At 42.8% G+C, this 23,615-nt stretch overlaps 1 protein-coding gene across 1 annotated transcript; it reads left to right on the top strand.

The window, feature by feature from the left end:
• Positions 1–700: 700 nt before the first annotated feature.
• Positions 701–23,577, top strand: LOC311148180 (uncharacterized protein; the record flags this gene model as incomplete). The annotated part of the gene is made up of 13 exons (XM_084185064.1): positions 701–884; positions 2,075–2,161; positions 6,466–6,495; positions 7,908–9,188; positions 10,757–10,800; positions 11,204–11,383; positions 11,655–11,745; positions 12,460–12,695; positions 13,258–13,350; positions 13,749–13,841; positions 18,585–18,666; positions 18,913–19,019; positions 23,365–23,577. The coding sequence occupies 13 exons, from the start codon at positions 701–703 to the stop codon at positions 23,575–23,577; spliced, it is 2,721 nt and encodes a 906-aa protein (XP_084041190.1).
• Positions 23,578–23,615: the final 38 nt, after the last annotated feature.

The following is a 23,615-nucleotide window of genomic DNA, read 5'->3' as shown; positions in this document are numbered from 1 at the left end:
AAGACAAAGGAAAAAGTCCTGATTGTCCCTGTGAGGGGGCGACATGGAAATGGCACTGTTGCAGCCAGTTGGTGTGACAATGGCCATAGGAGTTGGCAAGACAGCAGCACAAGCAGATCTAGGACCAGGCTAGGGCTGCCTGGGATGAGGGGATAAATCCGTTGCTGTTCTTGTATGAAGGGTCTGGGTTGGGGACTAAGACCTTTGGGTCGAAACACTGCACAATAAAACTGTGGGAGAATTCAACAGTGTGCTGGTATCTGTCTTTCTTTAGCTCAGCAGCCATATCCCTCTCTGTGGGGAACAACAAGCATGTATGCTGGGTGTCGATTTGGAATAGTTGTCAATGACTTATCTTTCCTCTTCACCCTTTTACATTGTAGCCTATTACTGAGATCCCACCAACTTTGGTTGGTTCTCGCAGGCCTTTGCTCCTCTGACACCCTTTAAGGAAGCCAACAACAAAACAATGCTTAGAATCCTCTCAGTTCAGTCCGTGTTCCATGCAGGATGAAACATTTTGATGAGGCACCATCTCATTTTTCAAGGCATTATTGAAAGCAGCAATTATCTGTCTCCACATGCCAAAGTAGCTCATGTGGATTGCATCAAACGAAGGTATCCAAACTAAAAAGAGCATTAACTCATTGTTTTTTTCCTTCTTCTCTCTCCTCTCCTCCCAGCCTGAACTCGTTTCACCATGGATCAGCATCAGGACTTAAACTCGAGCATGGATGGCCACGCCGCCCTGCAATTCAACTCTGGGGAGACCATGGCCTCGGCTGCCCTGGCCAACATGACCCTGAAGGAACCCCAGGACCAGCAGGAGGTTAAGAAGCCTAACGGGATGCCAGACGCACACATGGGACCTGGGGACATGAAAGGTCAGTGATGGACTAGGTCACTAGGACTATAGATTCTGACAGGAGAGGGGGTGGTTATGGAAAAGAGAGCATCAGATACACATTGTTGGAAAAAACTATCTTAGAATCTGGTCAATCTGTTTCAGTATTTCTTGTAGGCCTTAATAGTAAAAAGCAGACCGTGGTGATCTGTTGCATCCAGACAGATAGAACTAAAGGATGTTATTGTTGGCAGTTCTCTGCATTACCCTTCCTTTATATTGCATGGTGAAATAACCCTACAGACATCAGTGTGTGTGTGTGTGTGCATGTGTTTTTGTGTATGTGTGTGCTTACAGTAATCCAGGCATTTGGGTCAGTCTCTCCTCAGACAGACACTCTATCCTGTAGTATACAGACCCAACACTCTCTTCCAGGAAACAGGATTCAGATGGTGAAACTAATAATCCTGAAAGGCCACAAGAGCAGGGAGAGACGCTATTAATATAAACACGGTTTAGTTTTTAGTGTCATCTACAGAGGATCTTAAAGGGATACTGCACGATTCTGGCAGTTGCTTTTCTACTTACCCAGAGTCAGATGAACTCGTGGATACCATTTGTACGTCTCTGCGTGCAGTATGAAGGAAGTTAGAGGTAGTTTCGCGAGCCAATGCTAACTACCGTTAGCGCAACGACTGGAAGTCTACAGGTACAGTAGCAGTAGCCCTATAACGTACAGAGCTTTGCCCAGTTCTATTGGATGACATGCCCCAGCTTTTTAGGTTTTGGTTACTACTGTAGGCCGACAGGATCTCAGTTGACCATATGAGGCCTAAATATGGCATGTACAGTCAGAGTATATCTAGAAAAGAAAGGAATGCATATTCCATCGAGGATGTTGCTTTAAGTTCTCAATTCGGGTATTTTTATCAGCAGAATTTCTCTTCATGTAGAATCATCTTCCTCTTTAGGGAGCGGAAGAGCATTATTCAAATCAAATCAAATTTGTCACATACACGTGTTTAGCAGATGTTATTGCGGGTGTAGCGAAATGCTCTTATTGTATAGCTTACTCTACAACACTGAAGAACAAAAACAACTTCTAAAGCAAGGCAGCTTGTGTTTAGCTTTATGTAGGCTAGCCCGCTCTTTTGTTCCCATTAACCTGAGGTGATGCCCGTTTTTTTTCTCTCTACCACTAACTAATAATCTTGCCTCTGTCTCTCGTAGAAGATTTGCTGGAGCTGTCACCTGAACTGAAATCACAGCCTCAAGCACCAGTGTCAGAGGTCTCTGTGTCTAAGAGCGCCCTCTCGGGTATGCCGCTCCTCACATCCAAACCCTTTATTTCTGTTAGGGGTTGTGTGAGCTGCAGGGTTGGGCTCAATTCCATTTTGATTAGTGTTCATTCAGGAAATGTTTCAGGAATTGATTCATGAATCAGAAATACTTCATAAACTAATCATAAATTGATCAGAAATAGATTATTATGAAATGGAATTGAGTCCACCTCTGGTTGTGATTGTGCCTCTTGTTGTGGCTTCAAAAGCAATTTGCTCATTGGTTCTTTTGGCCTCTGCCTCTTCGCGAATCATCATCCAGCTTCTTGTCACAACTACCTCAACATGCATTTGTTTTAGCTTCTTGCTTCACAGCTGCCTGCTTCACTTTTCACAGATACCACTGTAACACCTGTATTCGGAGTGCCTTTGTATCCCCCAAAATCATGTGCTGCTGACCTCTCTCTTTCTCCTCTTCCTCTATTCTCTTCCTCTCTTCTCTTCCTCTCTTTCTCTCTTCTCTTTCTCTCTTCTCGTTCTCTCTTCTCTTCCTCTCCTCTTCCTCTCTTCTCTTCCTCTCTTCTCTTCCTCTTCTCTTTCTCTCTTTCTCTCTTCTCTTCCTCTCTTCTTCTCTTCCTCTCCTCTTCCTCTCTTCTCTTCCTCTCTTCTCTTCCTCTTCCTCTTCTCTTTCTCTCTTTCTCTCTTCTCTTCTTCTCTTCCTCTCCTCTTCCTCTCTTCTCTTCCTCTCTTCTCTTTCTCTCTTCCCTCTCTTCTCTTCCTCTCTTCTCTTTCCCTCTTCTCTTCCTCTTCTCTTCCTCTCTTCTCTTTCTCTCTTTCTCTCTTCTCTTCCTCTCCTCTTTCTCTCCTCTTCCTCTCTTCTCTTCCCCTCTTCTCTCTTCTCTTCCTCTCTTTTCCTCTTTCTTCCTCCAGTTTTCAGTTTACGTAATGACCATCTACAGTGACCAATGCTTTTAAAAATGAGTTGTCTCTCTTTCTCTCCCTCTCATTTCTACAGACAAAGGTCAGTTCTTCTGAGGGCATCTGCCTTTCATTCCTAATGCATTTTAATGAAATCTCCTGTCAGGATTTGAGGATGATTCTGCTGCTGGACTCGCAACAATCCATGATATTTATTATTAATTATTATTATTAATTATTATGCCATGCTTCTGAGTTCTGTGTGGGTGAGCTATCTTGGTGAGGCATTTCAGAGCACTTTTCATTCAGGTCACACTGATAGGAAAAAGCCAACCGCCCCAGATCGTAGCATCATGCATTATGCCTAGAGTTGTGGCTCTTGTATTCATAATTGTCAGCATCCTAACTGTTAGCATGAAGTTTTAGGCTGTTGTCAGGACAAAGACAGTGGACGTAAGCTTCTTGTATTTAGACAATTGTCCCGTCGGCGGTCAGTAAGTTAAGAACTGAATCTGAAAACGGCGTTGCATAAGTGGCACTCTGCAGTAACATGCTCTCTCACAGTCATGGCCAACAGGCCAACCTCAGAATAAGTGAAAGGGGGGTGGTGTTTCTGGGCTAATGGGTCAATATGGTCAGCACTTAACTGGTGCTGTGGCCTTGGTCAGCACAGTGACACCATGGTAACAGAAGGCTGAACCCCACATCCATATAGAGATGCATCCATAGCTAGTCACCCCAGAGCATTTTAAACATGGCTCATAGGATTGATGTCATGGACTTGATTCATCCTCACACTCGGTTCATTTACCATAGGAAGTGATGGTCATGGGGCTCATAATGCTTCATATAATCGCGTCCTTGGTGTTAAAACCCCTTTAGCTACTAACACACTTAGTGACTCCAGGTCTCTCAACTGTCAGTGGGCCTTTATTCAACAGTGATTTATGGTATTGCCAGAAGGATAAAATATACTTTGGTGGTGGTGTTATCTCAACAACAGCCCCCAGTTATAGATACAGCAGTGTCTGCTCTACTGTGCACTACGTACCAGCTCTGGCTTTGGCTCTAACCCCTGCCCACAAAAACGTGAAAGATTTAGCAATTCCCATTAACAGAACTATGTGCGTAATGTAGTTAGTTCACTTCCTCCATACCTTCCTTGAAACACTGACAAGAACAATGTACTGCAGGACATAACACGAGAACAAGGCTAGATATCTAGATTCAGGCCTACATTGTAGGAACTCATGTTCATTTCACTGTGCTTGTTGTAGGTCTACTGCCAGCAATAGTCCATAAGTTTCACATGTCAATACAGGATAGCCAACTGTAATGCAACTACCATGGCCATGGTGCATGTGTCTAGTGCTTTAGTCCTTAACTGGGGTCAGTGACTATGACTGCCCTATTAGCTGTAGGCAATTTATAGCCACTTAGATGATGCTGAGCTTGCAGACTGAGAACTGTTAATGGTTGACATGGAGGAGTCATCATCATCAAGCTTTCCTGAAATCAAAAATTTGCTGATTAGCGTTTTTTCTTAACACCTATGCTACCCCCCCCCCCCCCCCCTTCCAGAAAATGACAGGTACAATACCTTCAGAAAGTATTCATACCCCTTGACTTATTCCACATTTTGTTGTGTTACAGCCTGAATTCACCCATCTACACACAATACCTCATAATGAAAAAAGTGAAAAAAATTTAAGATATTTTTTTGAAAATGAAATACAGAAATATCTTATTTACATAAGTATTCAATCCCCTGAGTCAATACTTTATAGAAGCACCATTGGCAGCGATTGGAGCTGTGAGTCTTTCTGGGTAAGTCTCTAAGAACTTTCCACACATGGATTGTGCAACATTTGCCCATTTATTATTTTCAAAATTCTTCAATCTCTGTCAAATTGGTTGTTGATCATTGCTAGACAACCATTTTCAGGTCTTGCCATAGATTTTCAAGTAGATTTAAGTCAGAACTGTAACTCGGTCACTCAGGAACATTCACTGTCTTCTTGGTAAGCAACTCCAGTGTAGATTTGGCCTTGTGTTTTAGGTTATTGTCCTGCTGAAAGGTGAATTCATCTCCCAGTGTCTGGTGGAAAGCAGAATAAGCCAAGTCCTCTACGATTTAGCCTGTGCTTAGCTCCATTCCATTTCTTTTTTATCCTGAAAAACTCCCGTCCTTAACGATTGCAAGCATACCCATAACATGATGCAGCCACCACTATGCTTGAAAATATTGAAAGTGGTACTCAGTAATGTGTTGTATTGGATTTGCCCCAAACATAAGACTTTGTATTCAGGACAAAAAGTGAATTTCTTTGCCACATTTCTTGAAGTATTAGGCCTACTTTAGTGCTTTGTTGCAAACAGGATGCATGTTTTGGAATATTTTTATTCTGTACAGGCGTCCTTCTTTTCACTCTGTCAATTAGGTTAGTATTGTGGAGTAATTACAATGTTGTTGATCCATCGTCAGTTTTCTCCTATTAGCCGTTAAACTCTGTAACTGTTTTAAAGTCACCGTTGGCCTCATGGTGAAATCCCTGAGCGGTTTCCTCTTCGGCAACTGATTTAGGAAGGACGTTTGTATCTTAGTAGTTACTGGGTGTATTGATACAACATCCAAAGTGTAATTAATAACTTCACCATGCTCAAAGGGATATTCAAAGTCTACTTTTTTTACATTTACCAATCTACCAATAGGTGCCCTTTTTTGCGAGGCATTGGAAAACCTCCCTGGTCTTTGTGGTTGAATCGGTTTGAAATTCACTGCTTGACTGAAGGACCTTACAGATAATTGTATGTGTGGGGTACAGAGATGAGGTAGTCATTCAAAAATCATGTTAAACACTATTATTGCACACAGAGTGACTTGTTAAGCACATTTCTACTCCTGAACCTATTTAGGCTTCCCATAACAAAGTGGTTGAATACTTATTGACTCAAGACATTTGAGCTTTTCATGTTTATTGGATTTGTAAAGATTTCGAAAAACATAATTCCACTTTGACATTATGGGGTATTGTGTGTAGGCTAGTGACAAAAATCTCAATTTAATCCATTTTAAATTCAGGCTGTAACACAACAAAATGTGGAAAAAGTCAAGGGGTGTGAATACTTTCTGAAGGAGATCAACAGATAGACAGTATAGGCAGACGTGACTGTCCCTGAAACTACATCTAGTGCCCCTTCACTTGCGCATGACCGAGAGTAAATTAGTGGTGTTAGCGAGCTTTAGACTAGAGGATTTATTTCAGCAGGCTGCTTGTGTGTGTGGTTAAGTTTTATCATCGTTGTGTGAGTGCTCGCTGTATGTTGAAGATCAGCTTACCGGTACCTTTAGAAAGTCTAATGAAGTCCCCCTTTTCCTTTTTCTTCCTCTGCCATGGAACCCTGGACCTCTGGGCCATGCAGCTACCGGAGGGACGACCGCTACAGGTCAAGGTATGACTACAATACCAATCTGACATCTCTCTTCCTCAGACTACATGTAGCCATGAGGAAGAAGAGTTTCCGAGACCAACTACCATCCATGCATATCCATATCAAATCATCATCTACATCTCTATTTTCAACTATTCATCCCAATAGCTCAGGCACCAATTGAAACCAAGTTTAAGAGTTTGGGTTTACCATTGAGAGTAATGGACAAACTCCAGTATTGATTTGAACCACAACTCATCTCTATCACCATTATAATGATTATAGCATATGTATTATAGAACAGAGGACACTGTCTTATTATAATCTGTTTTACTATATAGATTCACAATTTATATTGATCCCTTGAAATGTATTTATCTTAAGTGGGTAATGGGAGTTGGATTTCAAGAGCAAATTTGATCATTTTCAAGGATGTCAGAATGGAGTGATACCACACCGAAACTATAGTTTTAACTATGTTTTGTTTACGTTTAATTTGTTTAACGTTACAAACATTAGAGTAAAACAAGCTTATTTTGGGTTCTTATGGTTGAACTAAGATCTCGAGGCAAAGTTATATTATATTCAAGTTATATTCTTCAAGAATCAATGGGTACATCATCATTTATAAGTCCAGAAATGGATGTAGCAACTGCAGATTTCCCCTTTTAAAGGAAGAGAACCATGATGTACTGTATGTGAGGCTAGCAGCCAGAAAAACCGCCCCGCCGCAAAGCCCATTTGCAAATTGGAGAATGCGGCAGCCAGTAGTTTAGCAGTGATTCATCGCCATTGCAATTTCATTTATCACATGGCTTTTCACAACAATCCAAGAGAGAAAAAATACAGCAGTGTTGGGTCATTGTGAGTACTGTGTTGAATGAGACCGTTTTTGTATTGATCTGATACAGCTTTGCTTTGACTTTTGTTGTGAATTTGGTTGATTTTTTTCAAGCAAAGTTTATGGTTTAGTGTTTGAGCTGTAAGGTGCTTTTTATGAACCCATAGCTACTTACATACTTCATAGCTCTCATTGTATAGTCTACCCATTTTTCCGCTATAAACATGGAAGCAAAATGTTTGCAACTGCATTTAAAAATGTGATTTGCAAACGGAGCTTCTTATAAAAACACCTACAGCTTTAGGTACAAAAACGATCCAGATAATTTTAGTTGATATATTTGATGTTTCATTGTTGTTCCTGTTGATGCCAGCAAAAAAAGGTTCCTTTGCCCTTTGTTTTGTGTTCCTGCTCCTTCAGTGGTTGTTTTCTTTCAATTCTTTCTTTCCCTTTATTTCTGTTCCTTTTGTTTTGTTGGGTGTTGAATGTGTCTGTCTCTGAGGAGGAGGTGAGTATCTCTAACACCACAGTCCTGCTGTGGATCTATCCCTCTGTCCCTTATCGTTCTGCTTCCCGGTTCCCACCACATCAGAGGAGCTCACTGCGTCGCTCAGCCCCACGCCAGAAGGCCTCAGTCCCGCCACAGAGAGCGGCCGCAGTAGCAGGTCCGGCTTTGCCGACGGTGGGATTGAAGACGGGGAGAGGGCTGGGTCGGTGAGCCCCCGGGCGTCTCCTTCAGCCCCTGAAGCCCCAATCGAGAGGGACACTCCAAGGCTCTTCTCCCCAGACTCGCTGGGGTCTGAGCTGAAGAGGAGCCCGTCTGACAAGGTCTCTGATGTCTCTGTGGGCCACAGCCTTAGCGGCTCTGGGTCTGAGGACGAGGATGAGAAGGATGTATGTGAGAGCAAGGAGGCGCCTACCTCTGCCTATGAAGACAGGATCAGTCCTGGGAAGCCTCAGAGCCCTCTCTTCACAGAAAAGGAGAGGACGAAAGAGCAGGAGGATGAAGAAAAAGAGGAGGATAGCGACGAGGAAGAGGATGAAGAAGAGGAAGAGAGAACAGAGGTGTCAACGATCCGCAGGAGGCCACGGCGGGAAGCCAGCTCAGAAGAGGAAGAGCAGGAGAAAGATGAAGCTCGCGCCCCTGTCATTCCCGTTGCCATGACCCCGGAGGAAGCCAAGCAGCGCGTCCTGTCCTTTGACTACACAGAGCCTGAGGGACAACCCCCTGGTCAGGGCATCCCTGCAGGGTGGCAGAACGGAGCAGACAAGACCCCCCCAGAGAGCAAGAGCCCTGACTCCAACAGGGCCGACCCTGGATCTCCCTTCTCCCCTAGCACCGCAGCCGACCGGACCCAGGACGAGTCTCCTCTCATCGAGCACCAGCCAGACCCCCACGACGAGGTGGAGCAGGGGACGGAGGAGGAGGTGCAGGAGGAAGAGGAGGTGCAGGAGAAGGTAGCTAGTCCTCTGCCCATGATTGCTGTGCCCCAGATGGAGGTTGAGCCCGTCCAGAAGGATGATGAGCCTGTGAAGACCTCAAAGGACACTCAAGGCCAATACCTGGAGTCTGCAGACGAGGACGTCATTGCAGCGGTGACAGCAGCTCAGTCGGTGACCAAAGCCAAACCTGCAGAAGCCAAACCTGCAGAAACGAAGCCTAAGGCTGGCAAGCCTGCTAGTGGCCCCAAAAGTGATGCCAAAGGAGGTGCTCCTACAGCAGCCAAAGGTCCGGTCAGGAAAGATAAGAAAGTGACCGCTACTGCTGTTGCACCTCCCCCCAAGACCACCGCCGCTAAAACTCAGAAAGCACCCCCAAAAGATGCCGCCCCACCGGGCAGAAAAGCAAATGTTCCAGGTGCCCAGCTCAAAGGTCTGTTTTCCGTTCTAGTTTATCAATCCCACCTCTCCGCCTCCTCTTTTCTTTTCTCTCACAGATCTTTTTTTCTTACTAGAGCAACACAATAAAGCAGCACCCTTTCTGAAAAACACGCACAAAAACGCAAAATATGAACGTGTTCGGTTGACGAAACGGACTGCTTGTAGCCACCACCACCACCGGTTTCTTTCTTGTTTCGTCTTTGTTCACTTCTTTCTCTTCTGTCTGTGTTTGTGGTCTGAGTTCTGTCTGTGTTTCCAGACCCTGTCTATGTCACTAACCCTCCTGTGCCCCAATTATTTTTGCTGGCAATGTTTTCCACTGGTCAGCCCTTTTTGCATGTCACTTGCATGTTTGTTGGGTGTGCAACATCCCATCATTGTGACTGTGTATTTATGGGTCACTTATCCTTCACCTATCCTTCCACCTCCCGTCTTCTGAAACACACACACACACACACACACAAGTATGGTATGGTTCACACGTGCATGCACACACACACCACACTCTGGCTACTGTTTCCTATCTATCATATTACCAGAAAAGTGTAAGTCAGCACTGTGTCAGGTTTAATGTAAGCACTCTCACAGAGTGTATTTGTTACACACTACTCTACCACTACGGATCAATAGATGGATCACTGGTTCTCTTTATGCTAATCATCTAAAAATTGCCAATTATCAATAATGATCAGATGATCGCTGATAAGCACTTGCACATGACATGATAACAAAATGATTCCCATTTCAAAAGGTACATTTTCTGTAAAAGCTTTTTGAAATGTTTACTGGACTCCCTAGAATCTAAATAATGAATCTGTTTAATGGGAACCACCCATTTTATCAATACAGCCCTGTCACTCACTCATGGTCCTAGTTGGACTAATGGGGTCGTCCATTGATAGGAGATATCAATATTATTGCCTGCCTAACAAACCATTTGCAAGCACCACTGTCACCACGGAGACCCAATTTCCTGCTTATCCAATAACATGCAGACGTTAAATAGAAAGGACGGTTTCTAAGCAGTCGTCTGTACCACATTCATTGGCCCTAAAACTAATTTAGTTCCCCCCTCAAATGATTAGCCTAGTCCCAGACAGTGTATTGTGATATCTGTGATTCTCTGAGTGGACTGATTAAGGGGATAGAAATCAGGCCAAGAGGCTTGAAGTCATTTTTGAAAATCTAGTTTTTAATAAATACGACTTAATGTGCTAAACCTCCCAGTGCAGTGTAATGTCAATACACAGATAATTGCGAATCTGGGGTAAGTTTCAAATTAAAGTTCAGTCAAAGTTTATCACAAATTTACTTTCTGGCAATTCATTTCAGTGTACTGACAATTACTATGAAATCCAAAAGCAACTTTGAAGCATCCGGATATGGCAACTAGAGTAGTTAACAACACGCATTGTCCGTTAGCATTTTCATGCCTGGGATGAATAGGCAATTTCGCTTCAGAGAGAGAGCCTAGTACAGCTAGGTCTCAAAGTTGCTGATGAGACAGGACTATGATATTAGCACTGACTCTGAGTCCCTTTCTTTGACCCTCTCTTGTAGCCAAGGCTGGTGCAGGGCCTGGGAAAGAAGCAGCTGAGAAAAAGGTAGGTGATAACTGATGTGTGTACCAGAGGTCTGACCTCTGGAGTAACCTTGAGGTATAATGATGCCTGCTGTATCTCAGTGCTTCACTTTACAGCTGCAAAGGAGGTTCCAAACATGTTGGCTCAAATTTTACATACACTTTTGCATCAACCATCTGCCTTTAACTGAATGCCCTAAAAAACTAAAGGTTTAGCTCTGCAATTGCAGTACAGCACATCTGCATGTGAAGCCATTCTCCACTCACACACAGTAGACATTTTATTGATTTTAAGATTTCTATATCGCTTATAGCTTTTTGTTAAGTTCCACCATCGTAATGCATTTCTTTAAATGTTGTTTGCTTTCACTTTTGTATTTTCCTTTGTGTTTCATAACACTTTTTTTACCACCTTTGTTCACAAGACATCCAACGCCACCACACCTGCCAAAGCATCCACCCCCAAACGACCCTCCTCGGTCCAAACCACCCCCAACAAAAAGCCTTGGTCCTCTTCCTCTGCCCCAGCCTGCAACACTAGCAGGCCCAGCTCAATATTTAAACCCAGTCCATGCAGTGCAGGAGCCAGAGAACCCAGGCCAAGGGTAAGTAACACAGATGGACAGGCCTCAACTTTGACCACTATCCCAGACCCAGGCCAGCCTATCCATAGGCTCATAATGCTCAATGGCATTATGACTCGAATACTTCAAAGTTCCGTGGTGATCTTATGCAATGCCTCTCCTAAACCCAAAATACTCAGTCTGTTCTTTCCCAAATTAGTCAGGAGTCTTTTGTTTCAACACAGGTTCATTGCTTGTTAGTGTAGTTTGTAGTTTTTCCATTGTAGAAGTAACCGTGCTGTTTGGTTTCCAGACAGGAGATGGGAAGACCCCCAGCACCAGGACACCAGGTGCTAAACCCCAGGGTGCTGGGACCAGGATGCAGACCAAGACCACTGCTGGAGGTCAGTCAGTACTCAGGACATGTTAAACAGATGCTCAACTCTCAATGTATTCCTTTAACTAAACTCTTACAGCAGTACCTACAATGTGAACACATAAAATGCAATCACCATTAATCCCCTACACAATCTTTTTTTCATAAAACACACATTTCATAGGAAGACCCCATTGCCTTCGACCTAAAGATCCATTCTGCCAACATGGCCTCACAGCACAGTGGCCTGTGTCAGTGTTTAATTAGTTTGACTTTGATATATGAATCACAGCTGCTTCCAGAATGGAGCAGAGAAAACCTCAAGTTCCCCAATTCGAGAGAGGTTAACAAATGGAGTGTGAGCAGAGATGAGAGAGCATGATAAGGATATGGTCAGACTCCATATCCCCATTGAAAAGTATTCAAATCTACCAGCAGCTTGAAACCTACATTTGCCATCTCTAACATGTGGCAGCTTGACAACTACATTTACATCCCCAGCACGTTGGATGGTGTCGCCACTGTTTGCTGTGCTCTCTTTGGAATGGAGTGATGGAGAGAAAAATTTACCAAGAAGTGTCTGGGCATTTTGGCTTTAACTACAGCCTGAGCAAAACATCACCGGCACCTAGTTCACATAATTGAACTTTTGCAGGTCTTGTTCCTGAAAACATATTCTCAGGAGCACAACATAATTAGATTGGAATAACCTAATCCTAGATTGTTTCTCCTAACCTTGTAGTTGATTCCCCCAAGACGCCCCAAGACCGTAGTGGCTACAGCAGCCCCAACACACCCAAGTCCCCCGCCAGCCGTGAGGTGAAGAAGGTGGCGGTGGTGCGGACCCCTCCTAAATCCCCTGGGTCCATCAGGGGGCGCAGTCCGGTGCCTCTGGCCGCCCCAATGCCTGACCTGAAGAACGTCCGGTCAAAGATTGGCTCCACAGAGAACATCAAGCACTCGCCTGGTGGAGGACGGGTAAGGGCTTGAAACTGTTTTCTTTCGTTTTTATGATATGTAGGGTTGAAGAAATCCAGAAACCTTCCCAAAGATTGCAGGTTTTTCAGAAACCAAAGTAAGAGGAGGGGAGGGAATCTGCCAATAGGAAATCCTCCAACCGGGATTTCTGAAAAACCCAGGAACTTCTGAAAAGTGGCCTGAAATGAACAACCCTAGTGCTGTTATTCTTATTTACATTTACATTTTAGTCATTTAGCAGACGCTCTTATCCAGAGCGACTTACAGTTAGCGAGTGCATACATTTTCATACTAGCCCCCTGTGGGAAACGAACCCACAACCCTGGCGTTGCAAGCGCCATGCTCTACCAACTGAGCTACAGGGGACCCATATCACAGGCCGGAATCCATGTACTACTCCATAACTCCAGTAATTAGCCTTTCAAAGCATATGTTTGAGTTGTGATCACAACTGGCTTTACAGTATTTGTTGAATATGTCCAGAACAATATAAAATGGTTTGTTCTGTATTAGTTCCTTGGATGTTGTAAGGACAACGCTTTCTCCCTCCTGACTCTTTCAGGTGCAAATAGTTGAGAAGAAGATGGATTTAAGTAACGTTCAGTCAAAGTGTGGCTCCAAAGCCAATCTCAAGTATACCCCAGGAGGTGGCAATGTGAGTAACACAGACGGCATGGCGGTCAAGAGACTGCAGACAGAGACATTACCCATGTTCAGGACTCCTACAGTACACAACCCACACACTTCCATAAAGACTGGTCACTTGATCATTGATCTGTAACTGTTTTGAGATCCGTGCATGTCAGATATCCCTGACCTGTAAAATAAGGACATTGTCTCATGCCTGTAACTTCTGAGGGTGAGAAATCTAGCTATTGAATTGGTACCTGCAGTGCAGACACCAACCCTGAACTCTGAGGCTATCTTGTAGATAATCTGGTTTAAGTAAATTGCTAAATAGTAGTCAGCAGCAAGTCCACATCGCAGCCTTGCAGCTGCTGCAGCAACCTGCCAGAAATATAGTTATTTTCGCCTCTCCTCTACCTCTTCCAGGTGCAAATTTTACATAAGAAGATCGACATGTCTAGTGTTCAGTCTAGGTGTGGCTCTAAAGACAATCTCAAGCATGTCCCCGGAGGTGGTAACGTGAGTAACTTGGGGATAAACTCATGGCTTGGTCTTGAGTCTTCCTGCAGTTAGGACCAGATCATGGTCTTGGCCAGAACATAAAGGCTATTCCTTCTCCACTCTCCACTCCTCCTAGACTTAAAGGAAATGAGGACTTCACTAGTTTATAGCTAGTTACTTAAGTTTGAGGAGTTTACAGGCTGATAGGGTACGTTTGTGTGTTGTTAATTTTTGTTAAATTTACTCTCTGATATTCTCATTATGGTAGCACAAGCTATGTACGTTTTGTAAACAATATTTCAACTCTCAATTCCTTTTTAATCAGTTAGACTTCATCACTTGATTATAGGAACATTAAATAAAGCAATAAAGTTAATGGAAAAACATTACAAATAAGATGAAAATGTTGAGGTATTTATAGTCTTGAAGTATGATGCGTGTAACCATATTCAACATAACAAATGAAGCCCCACTCTAAATAATGGTTTCAAGTAGGAACACTTCTCTGAAGTCTTAACATTCTTACTGTACAGTTGCAGCATGTTAAGAAATGTCCTTTTATTATTCCAATGCGAAACCATTATTTGAAATCACATGTAGGTTAAATCATATGTTTTCTAATAACATTTAGAACAATAAGACCTATTCATGTGGAGGTTCAAGCTGGGATCAAGCCACATAATATCTTTGAGATACTGTATTAACTTCTGGTCACTGCCATTTGTCCCCTTAAAGCTTAAAGTTTTCAAAGTTTTCAAAGACACAACTTTCAAAGCTGATTCCTCATACAGTTAGTTGCCCTTTACAGATTAATTCCACACTGGCCTAACTTCAATGCAAGCATTGTGATTTGATCTGCATTTCTACCCCATACCAATCAATTCCAACACAACACACTAAGTTTCCAACATCTGTTTAAAACCTAGACTATTCTAGAATATGAGAATTGCTGACCTTATCGCATCACAAGCAACCCAGTCCCCATCACCAATAAAGCCAAAGTTTCTCTCAATTAGTCACGATTACAGACCAATCAGACCAGAGTGGATAGTGCAGCGTAGTGCGTTACTGTCAGCAGCACAGGTCTGTCAACCAATGTCCATTTTCATTGAGCTGACTAAATGCCTTACTGTAATGGAATGTGCACGTCAGACATAATTCAATCTGGCTTTGGATCGATACGGTACAGCCTTAGTACACAGAACTGAAATGAGAGGACCCAAAACGATGAGGGACTTACTATGATTTAACCAGACTAGGTGTCTGGTTAGACTGTAAACTCTCCTTCCAGACTCACATTAAGAATCTCCAATCCAAAGTTAAATCTAGAATCGGTTTCCTATTTCGCAACAAAGCCTCCTTCACTCATGCTGCCAAACATGCCCTCGTAAAACTGACTATCCTACCGATCCTTGACTTCGGCGATGTCATTTACAAAATAGCCTCCAACACTCTACTCAGCAAATTGGATGTAGTCTATCACAGTGCCATCCGTTTTGTCTCCAAAGCCCCATATACTACCCACCACTGTGACCTGTACGCTCTTGTTGGCTGGTCCTCACTACATATTCGTCGCCAAACCCACTGGCTCCAGGCCATCTATAAATCACTGCTAGGCAAATCCCCGCCTTATCTTAGCTCATTGGTCACCATAGCAACACCCACCCGTAGTATGCGCTCCAGCAGGTATATCTCACTGGTCATCCCCAAAGCCAACACCTCCTTTGGCCGCCATTCCTTCCAGTTCTCTGCTGCCAATGACTGGAACAAATTGCAAAAATATCTGAAGCTGGAGACACTTATCTCCCTCACTAACTTTAAGCATCAGTTGTCAGAGCACCTTACCGATCACTGCACCTGTACACAGCCCATCTGAAATTAGCCCGCCCAACTACCTCATCCCTATATTATTATTTATTTTGCTCATTTGTACCCCAGTATCTCTATTTGCACATCATCTCTTGCACATCTATCATTCCAGTGTTAATACTAATTGTAATTATTTTGCACTATAGCCTATTTATTGCCTTACCTCCATAACTTGCTACATTTGCACACACTGTATATATACTTATTTCTGTTGTATTTTTGACTTTGTTTTGTTTTACCCCATATGTAACTCTGTGTTGTTGTTTTTTATCGCACTGCTTTGCTTTATCTTGGCCAGGTCGCAGTTGTAAATGAGAACTTGTTCTCAACTGGCTTACCTGGTTAAATAAAGGTGAAATAAATAAAATAAAATAAAAATAATTTAATGTGCGCTCAATAGAGCTCTCCACAAAACGATTTGACAAAGTATGAGGAAAGATCCAGAGAAGTAGAATTAATTAATCCATTTTATTTCTATGGGCTGATGGGTATTTTCACCCAGGTTTATCTATCGGCCTGCTGTACTGCTGAGTTCCTTGGCTATCCTAGTCAGTAGGGACTATTGTGTGCTTTGGCATTCCCTAAAAAGAGAATGATCTGTTTAGATAAATGATGTGAGTTTATGTTGTGTACTGTATGTACACAGTGGGCCCTGGCACAGCGGGGATACTATTAGCCAAATTAAACCAAAAGAAAAGAGTAACAGAGTTGCGTAGCATCTGAGACTAAATCTTACTGGCTTCAACCTTCTGCAGAGGGCAACACAAAAACCACCCAGAAAGCCAAGATAAAGGCCTAATCAATCTCTTTGAAAACTTTGATTTCATTAAACTGCAATGGGACACTGGTTTAAAGTTAGGGCATGGCAGGGACACAGGTGCGTAGTGACTCAGCCCATTTGAGTCCCTGAAAACAGATGCATGGGTAAGGCATTACAGGGGGCAGGGCATCCTTGCCTGGAGATGCCGTTGCCAAGTTTGTGTTTTTGGTCTGTCTGCCCTAGATCTGTCTCCTCAAATGTGTCTCCAATAACCCGTTTGATGCACCCCAATGGCTCTTGTAGTCTCAAACTCTCCAAGTCCAATATACAGTTCAGTGTCTTGAGCTGAAAACCTCAGTGCTAGTTGTTACCTTGCATGACATGGATGATGTGAATTCAGTAGTGATGTGACAGAGTAGAACGTTATTGCCGTTGGTGTGTCCATTGACTTATAATGGTGGCATGGTTCTCCAGGTTGGTGTATGACCGTGTGCATGCAGTCCCAGCGGGCAAAATTTGGGATGGTAAATCATAATGACGTCATTTTCTGGTTCTAAAGATGTCAGATTACAACTAGTTAAAATCATCTTGTTCATGACAATATCAAGATATCTGGGAAAGAGGTCATATTTTGGTTATCTGGTCAAGTAATCAGTTAAAGGCATATTTTAGCTAAAAAATACATCTACAAACATTATTATAATCAGAATACAACCTGACCATGATGTCACAAAAGACAGAATGACGTTGACCATTACAACCAGTTCTGCCCGCTGGGCTCAACCTGAATCTTGTCAATTGTGATATTAACCTCCAACTCATTGTCCCCTCCACCACCACCCATCAACCTAAGTCAATAAATACTGTCTGTACTATATAATCTACAAATCAAGACAGCATGGCATTAGGGAAACCACTGTATAACTATGACGTGTTTGTTTATATAGGCCATAGCTAGTGACCTCTGTAATGCATTGCTGGTGCTGTCTAAGTAGAGATGTAAGATTCAACTCTTTACAACAGAAATGATGAGGCCAGTTTGTTTATAGTGGTACCGGTAAGTGGCTAGTGATTGGGCTGCACTAAGCTGCACTGAGTTGGATGTGGCTGCAGCGTTGCAGTCTTGCTGTAGTCAGCCTATCTGCCTGGAGAAACAGGGCTGGGCTTCTGTTCTGTGTAGAGAATAATGTGACGGAAGCCTGGCTCTCTATGCAGCACTGACACCACCATGTGTCTGTACTGTGTAAATACATGTTCAAACTGCATACCAGCAAATAGCTGCATTTTATTCAGGAGCGTAAACCCATTTCGCTTAGGTTGATTTGGGGATTTGATTTTGCCTAGATTGTTGTGTAGACTTGTTTTAGATCATGGATGGGGTGATTTTATGAGAGCTCTGGTCATTTGAATTTCATATTCATATATTTTTTTGTATTATTTAGCCATTTACTTCTATAGACATTTGATCAGATATAGAGATAATAAAATTGTTGTTTTCATGAATGCCATTCATTTTGTGATTAGCTTCATCCTCCTGATCATCAGGTCTGGCTTCTCAGAAAAACAGAAGGGGGGAATGTGTAGTAGAGAATATTCCTGTAAAAAATCTAATGAAAAGAAAGGTGAAAGCCTGGTAAACCAATCGCCTAATCAAATATGTATCCTTACATACAAGGCGTGGGTTAAACTGGGTTAGAAAACAGCATTGTATTGTCATAGTTTCTAGAGATGTAATGAAACATCTATGCAATGCACCCAAGAGGGCCTTTGCATCCAAATTAGATTCAAATTTCATCATTATGGCCTGATGTTTGATAAAGATGACTGAATTCCCTGAAATATTCTAGCTATCTTTTCATTTTGAAGGAATTTCTCATGTGTGGGTGCAATATAATAACCCCTCTTTCCCTTTTCCAACCAACTTCTATTAAGGATAATGCTAGAAGCAAGTCTATTCAGGAAGCCAGTCATGGTGATGTCCTTGTCCTTGCATGTGACTGATGCTGACTCATTCTAGATTGGCTCTCTGTATTCTGCCTCCTCGCATCGCCCAACAATGACCAGTCTTCTGGTCTGATTCTATCTATGGTCTGATGATCTCATTTGTTGTTTCTCCCCATTGCTATATCCAGGTTCAAATTACTCACAAAAAGATTGACCTAAGCAACGTACAGTCAAAGTGTGGATCGAAGGCCAACATTCACCACAAACCAGGTAACTTACGTACAGAATAAAACCTTGCAGTGACTGAAATGAAACCACATGCAACACAGATACCCTGCTCTAACATGGACTATGGTTGAGGCTATTACCGTGATATCACATTGGTGGTCTATACTCAGCCATATCAACAAATACATAAAATAGTTGTTTTATGTGATCCCTGACGAATGTGAAATATAGAAAAATATGTTGAAAATACCCTTTGTAGTGCTAAAGAATGACACTTGTCTTCATTAGGTGGAGGCAATGTGGAGATCAAATCGGAGAAGTTGGACTTCAAGGTTCAGTCTAAGATTGGATCCATGGACAACGTTGGTCATGTGGCTGGAGGTGGCGGACGGAAGGTAAACAGACTCACTATCACTAATGTCCGAATTGACACACACTTCTTTCAAAACAATACTTTCATGTTTTAATCTTTAAAAAACAACTGTACAAACCTATTTTCTATAAATGATTACAATCAATTACTAATTTATATTCTGAAATACTGAATTATTCTGCCGAATTCTTGAGTCTGCACTGTGCACACAATTCATTGCTAATATTCTCTCTGGCTTCAAATCTCTGAAATCTAAACTCAATGATCAAACTCCTCTTGCTTGGCAAACTCTTGCTTAGCAAACTGAGCATGCAGTGAAACTTGCTTGTAAACATTTCTAAAATGTCATGCAAAAGAGCGATTAACACAGGGTCACATTGATTACTAAGTAGGCCTATCTCTCTGCATTGCCAATAGACATACAGTGGGGGTAAAAAGTATTTAGTCAGCCACCAATTGTGCAAGTTCTCCCACTTAAAAAGATGAGAGAGGCCTGTAATTTTCATCATAGGTACACGTCAACTATGACAGACAAAATGAGAAAAACAAATCCAGAAAATCACATTGTAGGATTTTTTATGAATTTATTTGCAAATTATGGTGGAAAATAAGTATTTGGTCAATAACAAAAGTTTCTCAATACTTTGTTATATACCCTTTGTTGGCAATGACACAGGTCAAACTTTTTCTGTAAGTCTTCACAAGGTTTTCACACACTGTTGCTGGTATTTTGTCCCATTCCTCCATGCAGATCTCCTCTAGAGCAGTGATGTTTTGGGGCTGTCGCTGGGCAACACGGACTTTCAACTCCCTCCAAAGATTTTCTATGGGGTTGAGATCTGGAGACTGGCTAGGCCACTCCAGGACCTTGAAATGCTTCTTACGAAGCCACTCCTTCGTTGCCCGGGCGGTGTGTTTGGGATCATTGTCATGCTGAAAGACCCAGCCACGTTTCATCTTCAATGCCCTTGCTGATGGAAGGAGGTTTTCACTCAAAATCTCACGATACATGGCCCCATTCATTATTTCCTTTACACGGATCAGTCGTCCTGGTCCCTTTGCAGAAAAACAGCCCCAAAGCATAATGTTTCCACCCCCATGCTTCACAGTAGGTATGGCATTCTTTGTCCTCCAAACACGACGAGTTGAGTTTTTACCAAAAAGTTATATTTTGGTTTCATCTGACATTCTCCCAATCCTCTTCTGGATCATCCAAATGCACTCTATCAAACTTCAGACGGGCCTGGACATGTACTGGCTTAAGCAGGGGGACACGTCTGGCACTGCAGGATTTGAGTCCCTGGCGGCGTAGTGTGTTACTGATGGTAGGCTTTGTTACTTTGGTCCCAGCTCTCTGCAGGTCATTCACTAGGTCCACCCGTGTGGTTCTGGGATTTTTGCTCACCGTTCTTGTGATCATTTTGACCCCACGGGGTGAGATCTTGCGTGGAGCCCCAGATCGAGGGAGATTATCAGTGGTCTTGTATGTCTTCCATTTCCTAATAATTGCTCCCACAGTTGATTTCTTCGAACCAAGCTGCTTACCTATTGCAGATACAGTCTTCCCAGCCTGGTGCAGGTCTACAATTTTGTTTCTGGTGTCCTTTGACAGCTCTTTGGTCTTGGCCATAGTGGAGTTTGGAGTGTGACTGTTTGAGGTTGTGGACAGGTGTCTTTTATACTGATAACAAGTTCAAACAGGTGCCATTAATACAGGTAACAAGTGGAGGACAGAGGAGCCTCTTAAAGAACAAGTTACTGGTCTGTGAGAGCCAGAAATCTTGCTTGTTTGTAGGTGACCAAATACTTATTTTCCACCATCATTTGCAAATAAATTCATTAAAAATCCTACAATGTGATTTTCTGGAGAAAAAAATTCTCATTTTGTCTGTCATAGTTGACGTGTACCTATGATTAAAATTACAGGCCTCTCTCATCTTTTTAAGTGGGAGAACTTGCACAATTGGTGGCTGACTAAATACTTTTTTTCCCCACTGTATGCCTAAGTTTGTCATGTACCTTTCATGTACTTATAAAAACTTTTTTACAAACATATTTTTTATATCAATAGTTAATATAAAGCCTAACAATAAATATATTTTATTGCAAATACAAACTTCCCTCAAGGTAACTGATCCCTTTTTAAAAACTCTCAACCACACAATACATGAAGGCTCATTTTAAAGTCAATAAAGTAAAAAACTGAGGCAGTATTTTCCCTAATCTCGGCACCCAGAACCAAATCAGATACTCAATATTTTAATTGTTAAGCCTATATTTTCGCTGGCAATGGCAACTCTGGTGACCCATTCTTCTGCTCTCCTTCCTCTTCTCTTTGCCAAGCATGTTTTTCAGTGGCAGCAGCTCTTCTTATTTAGCCTGTGTACCAGTCTCTTTAGCTAATCCACTCCATAGCATGTGCCAAATAGAGTGGCCTTTCTGCCATTTTCAAATACGATCCTTCTATCATTAATGAGCTCGAGGAGAACAGAGGATTTAATCCTGATTCGACCTTTCGAGCGATCCTCCAATCACAACTATTATGCAAATATTTGAACTTTTTTCCTCCACAGAACACGTGAGTAGGGTCTATCTGCTGCAGAACGCGTATTACATGCCGCGCCCACCGCCATTAAGCCGCTAGCTAGCTAGGACACAAGCGTGTTGTAGTTAGCTAGCTACTTCCCTCGTCGTAACGTTTAACATAACTGCAGGAAAGCAGTGTTCCTCAGGCGGGGTCCCCGAGCCTAGCTAGCTAGCAGCCCCCTTAGGTGCGGGTTTTCGGCGGTTGGCATCCAGCCGTTGCTTCATTACCGCCACCTACTGTGCAGGAGTGTGGGCCAGAGAGAGTGCTAGCAGCGCAATGGCAGTGGGCGCGGCATGTAGTAAGTGATGCTTAGTGGGCGCAGTCTGCAGATAGACATTATTGGAACGTTGGTATCCGGTTGCTAAGCAAACGTTTTTGTTTGTCCAGACGAAACCAGTCTGTCAAAAGTTGCTAGCTCATGTCTAAATTCTGAAACTAAATGCTGCCAATTCCAACCACAATACGATTTTAAACTTCAAAATACAACAACTTGCCTAGCTAACAGCTAAATATTTGTTTTGGACTTAGTTATTAATTCTATTTTCGAGGATCCACATGTTCTCATGGAAAATATTAATGTTCTTTCGAAAAACCAATGAGCAACTCCGCCGTAAATCTAGTGTTGAGATTGCCGAAAGACCAGTCTCTTTGGCCGTGACAAGGAGTGGAACTTTAGCTAAAGAGACTGGTACTCAGACTACCTCTCATTCTCACTCTGATTTCAAGCTGGCACTGCAGACCACTCTCTTGCTCAGCTCATTCAACTGCAATCTGGGATTATTATTTTTTTGTTTCTTTTAGATTTTTAAACAACTTTAATGTATTTCGTTTTTATTTTCTTCATCTTTTTAACTTTTTTTTTTTTTTTTTTTACTTTTAATTTGATTTATTTTGTTTGATTTGTTTGTTACGTTTAATTTGTTTAGTTTAACCCCGATGCATGTTTTCCGTCCATACTGGGTGTGGTATCCATCCATAGAGAGAGAAGGGGAAGGAAGCCGAGGGGGTTTGTGGAGAAGGAGATACCTCCCTAAATGGGGAAGTTCCTAGCCCCAGCCCTACTGGCCCCTCCACTGAGCCCCCTCAATCGCCCCGTTCTGAACACAGCCCAATCGAGGGGGCGTCCTGGTAAAGCTAGAAGTCTCCAGTAAGTACACAACATATCACTTCAGACCAAAACACCAAAGTCGCCAAAAATGTCCAGTCAATTGGATGGATCAAGCCACAACAGAGATACTCAACCTTGAAATTAAGACCTAAATTCCCCTTTTAAAAACATACACGCACCCACACATCCACGCACCTGTGCAGCCAAACACCCACCCACCCACACAGCATGTCCATAAGATTCCACACACTATCAAGAGGGAGTTTGTATATATTTAACCACAAGAGGGCGTTTTAACACAAAGTCAAGAGCCTTTCAAACTGCAGCGTCACTGGTCCTGTGTTCAATGATATGCACATCCTCTGTTCGACATCCTTACATTATGATGCCATCACATAAAAAGTACAATACTGGATTTGCTCTAACATGACTTCCACTCTTCCCAGATCCAGATTAAGCCTAGTCCTGGACTAGAATACACTTTTAATGGAAATTCTCCATTTAGAAGAAATTTTAGTCCAGGACTAAGCTTAATGGGAAAACTGGCCCTGAAGGTTTACACACACACACCCTTGAATGATGCATAATTACACATGGAAGATTTGGCTCATCATATTACTGTAGGTGCCCTTGCTTGCCATTCACATAATTTATCAATCTCCACTCCTGCAGATTGAAAGCCACAAGCTGAGTTTCCGTGAGACGGCGAAAGCCCGCACCGACCACGGAGCGGAGATTGTCCCCGTGGAGATCATCACAGGCGGCTCACCCGCCCGTCTTCTCAGCAACGTGTCATCCCCCGGCAGCCAGAACATGACAGAGACGCCGCCGCTGTCCATGCTAGCCGACCAGGTTTCCGCCTCCCTCGCCAAGCAAGGCCTGTGATTCGACCACGTCCCTCCCTGAAAAAGCATTGTAGGTTA

The sequence above is a fragment of the Coregonus lavaretus genome, assembly GCF_964263955.1.
Source record: "Coregonus lavaretus genome assembly, chromosome: 2".
Taxonomy (NCBI): Eukaryota; Metazoa; Chordata; class Actinopteri; order Salmoniformes; family Salmonidae; genus Coregonus; species Coregonus lavaretus.
This window is presented reverse-complemented; position numbering and strand designations above follow the sequence as displayed.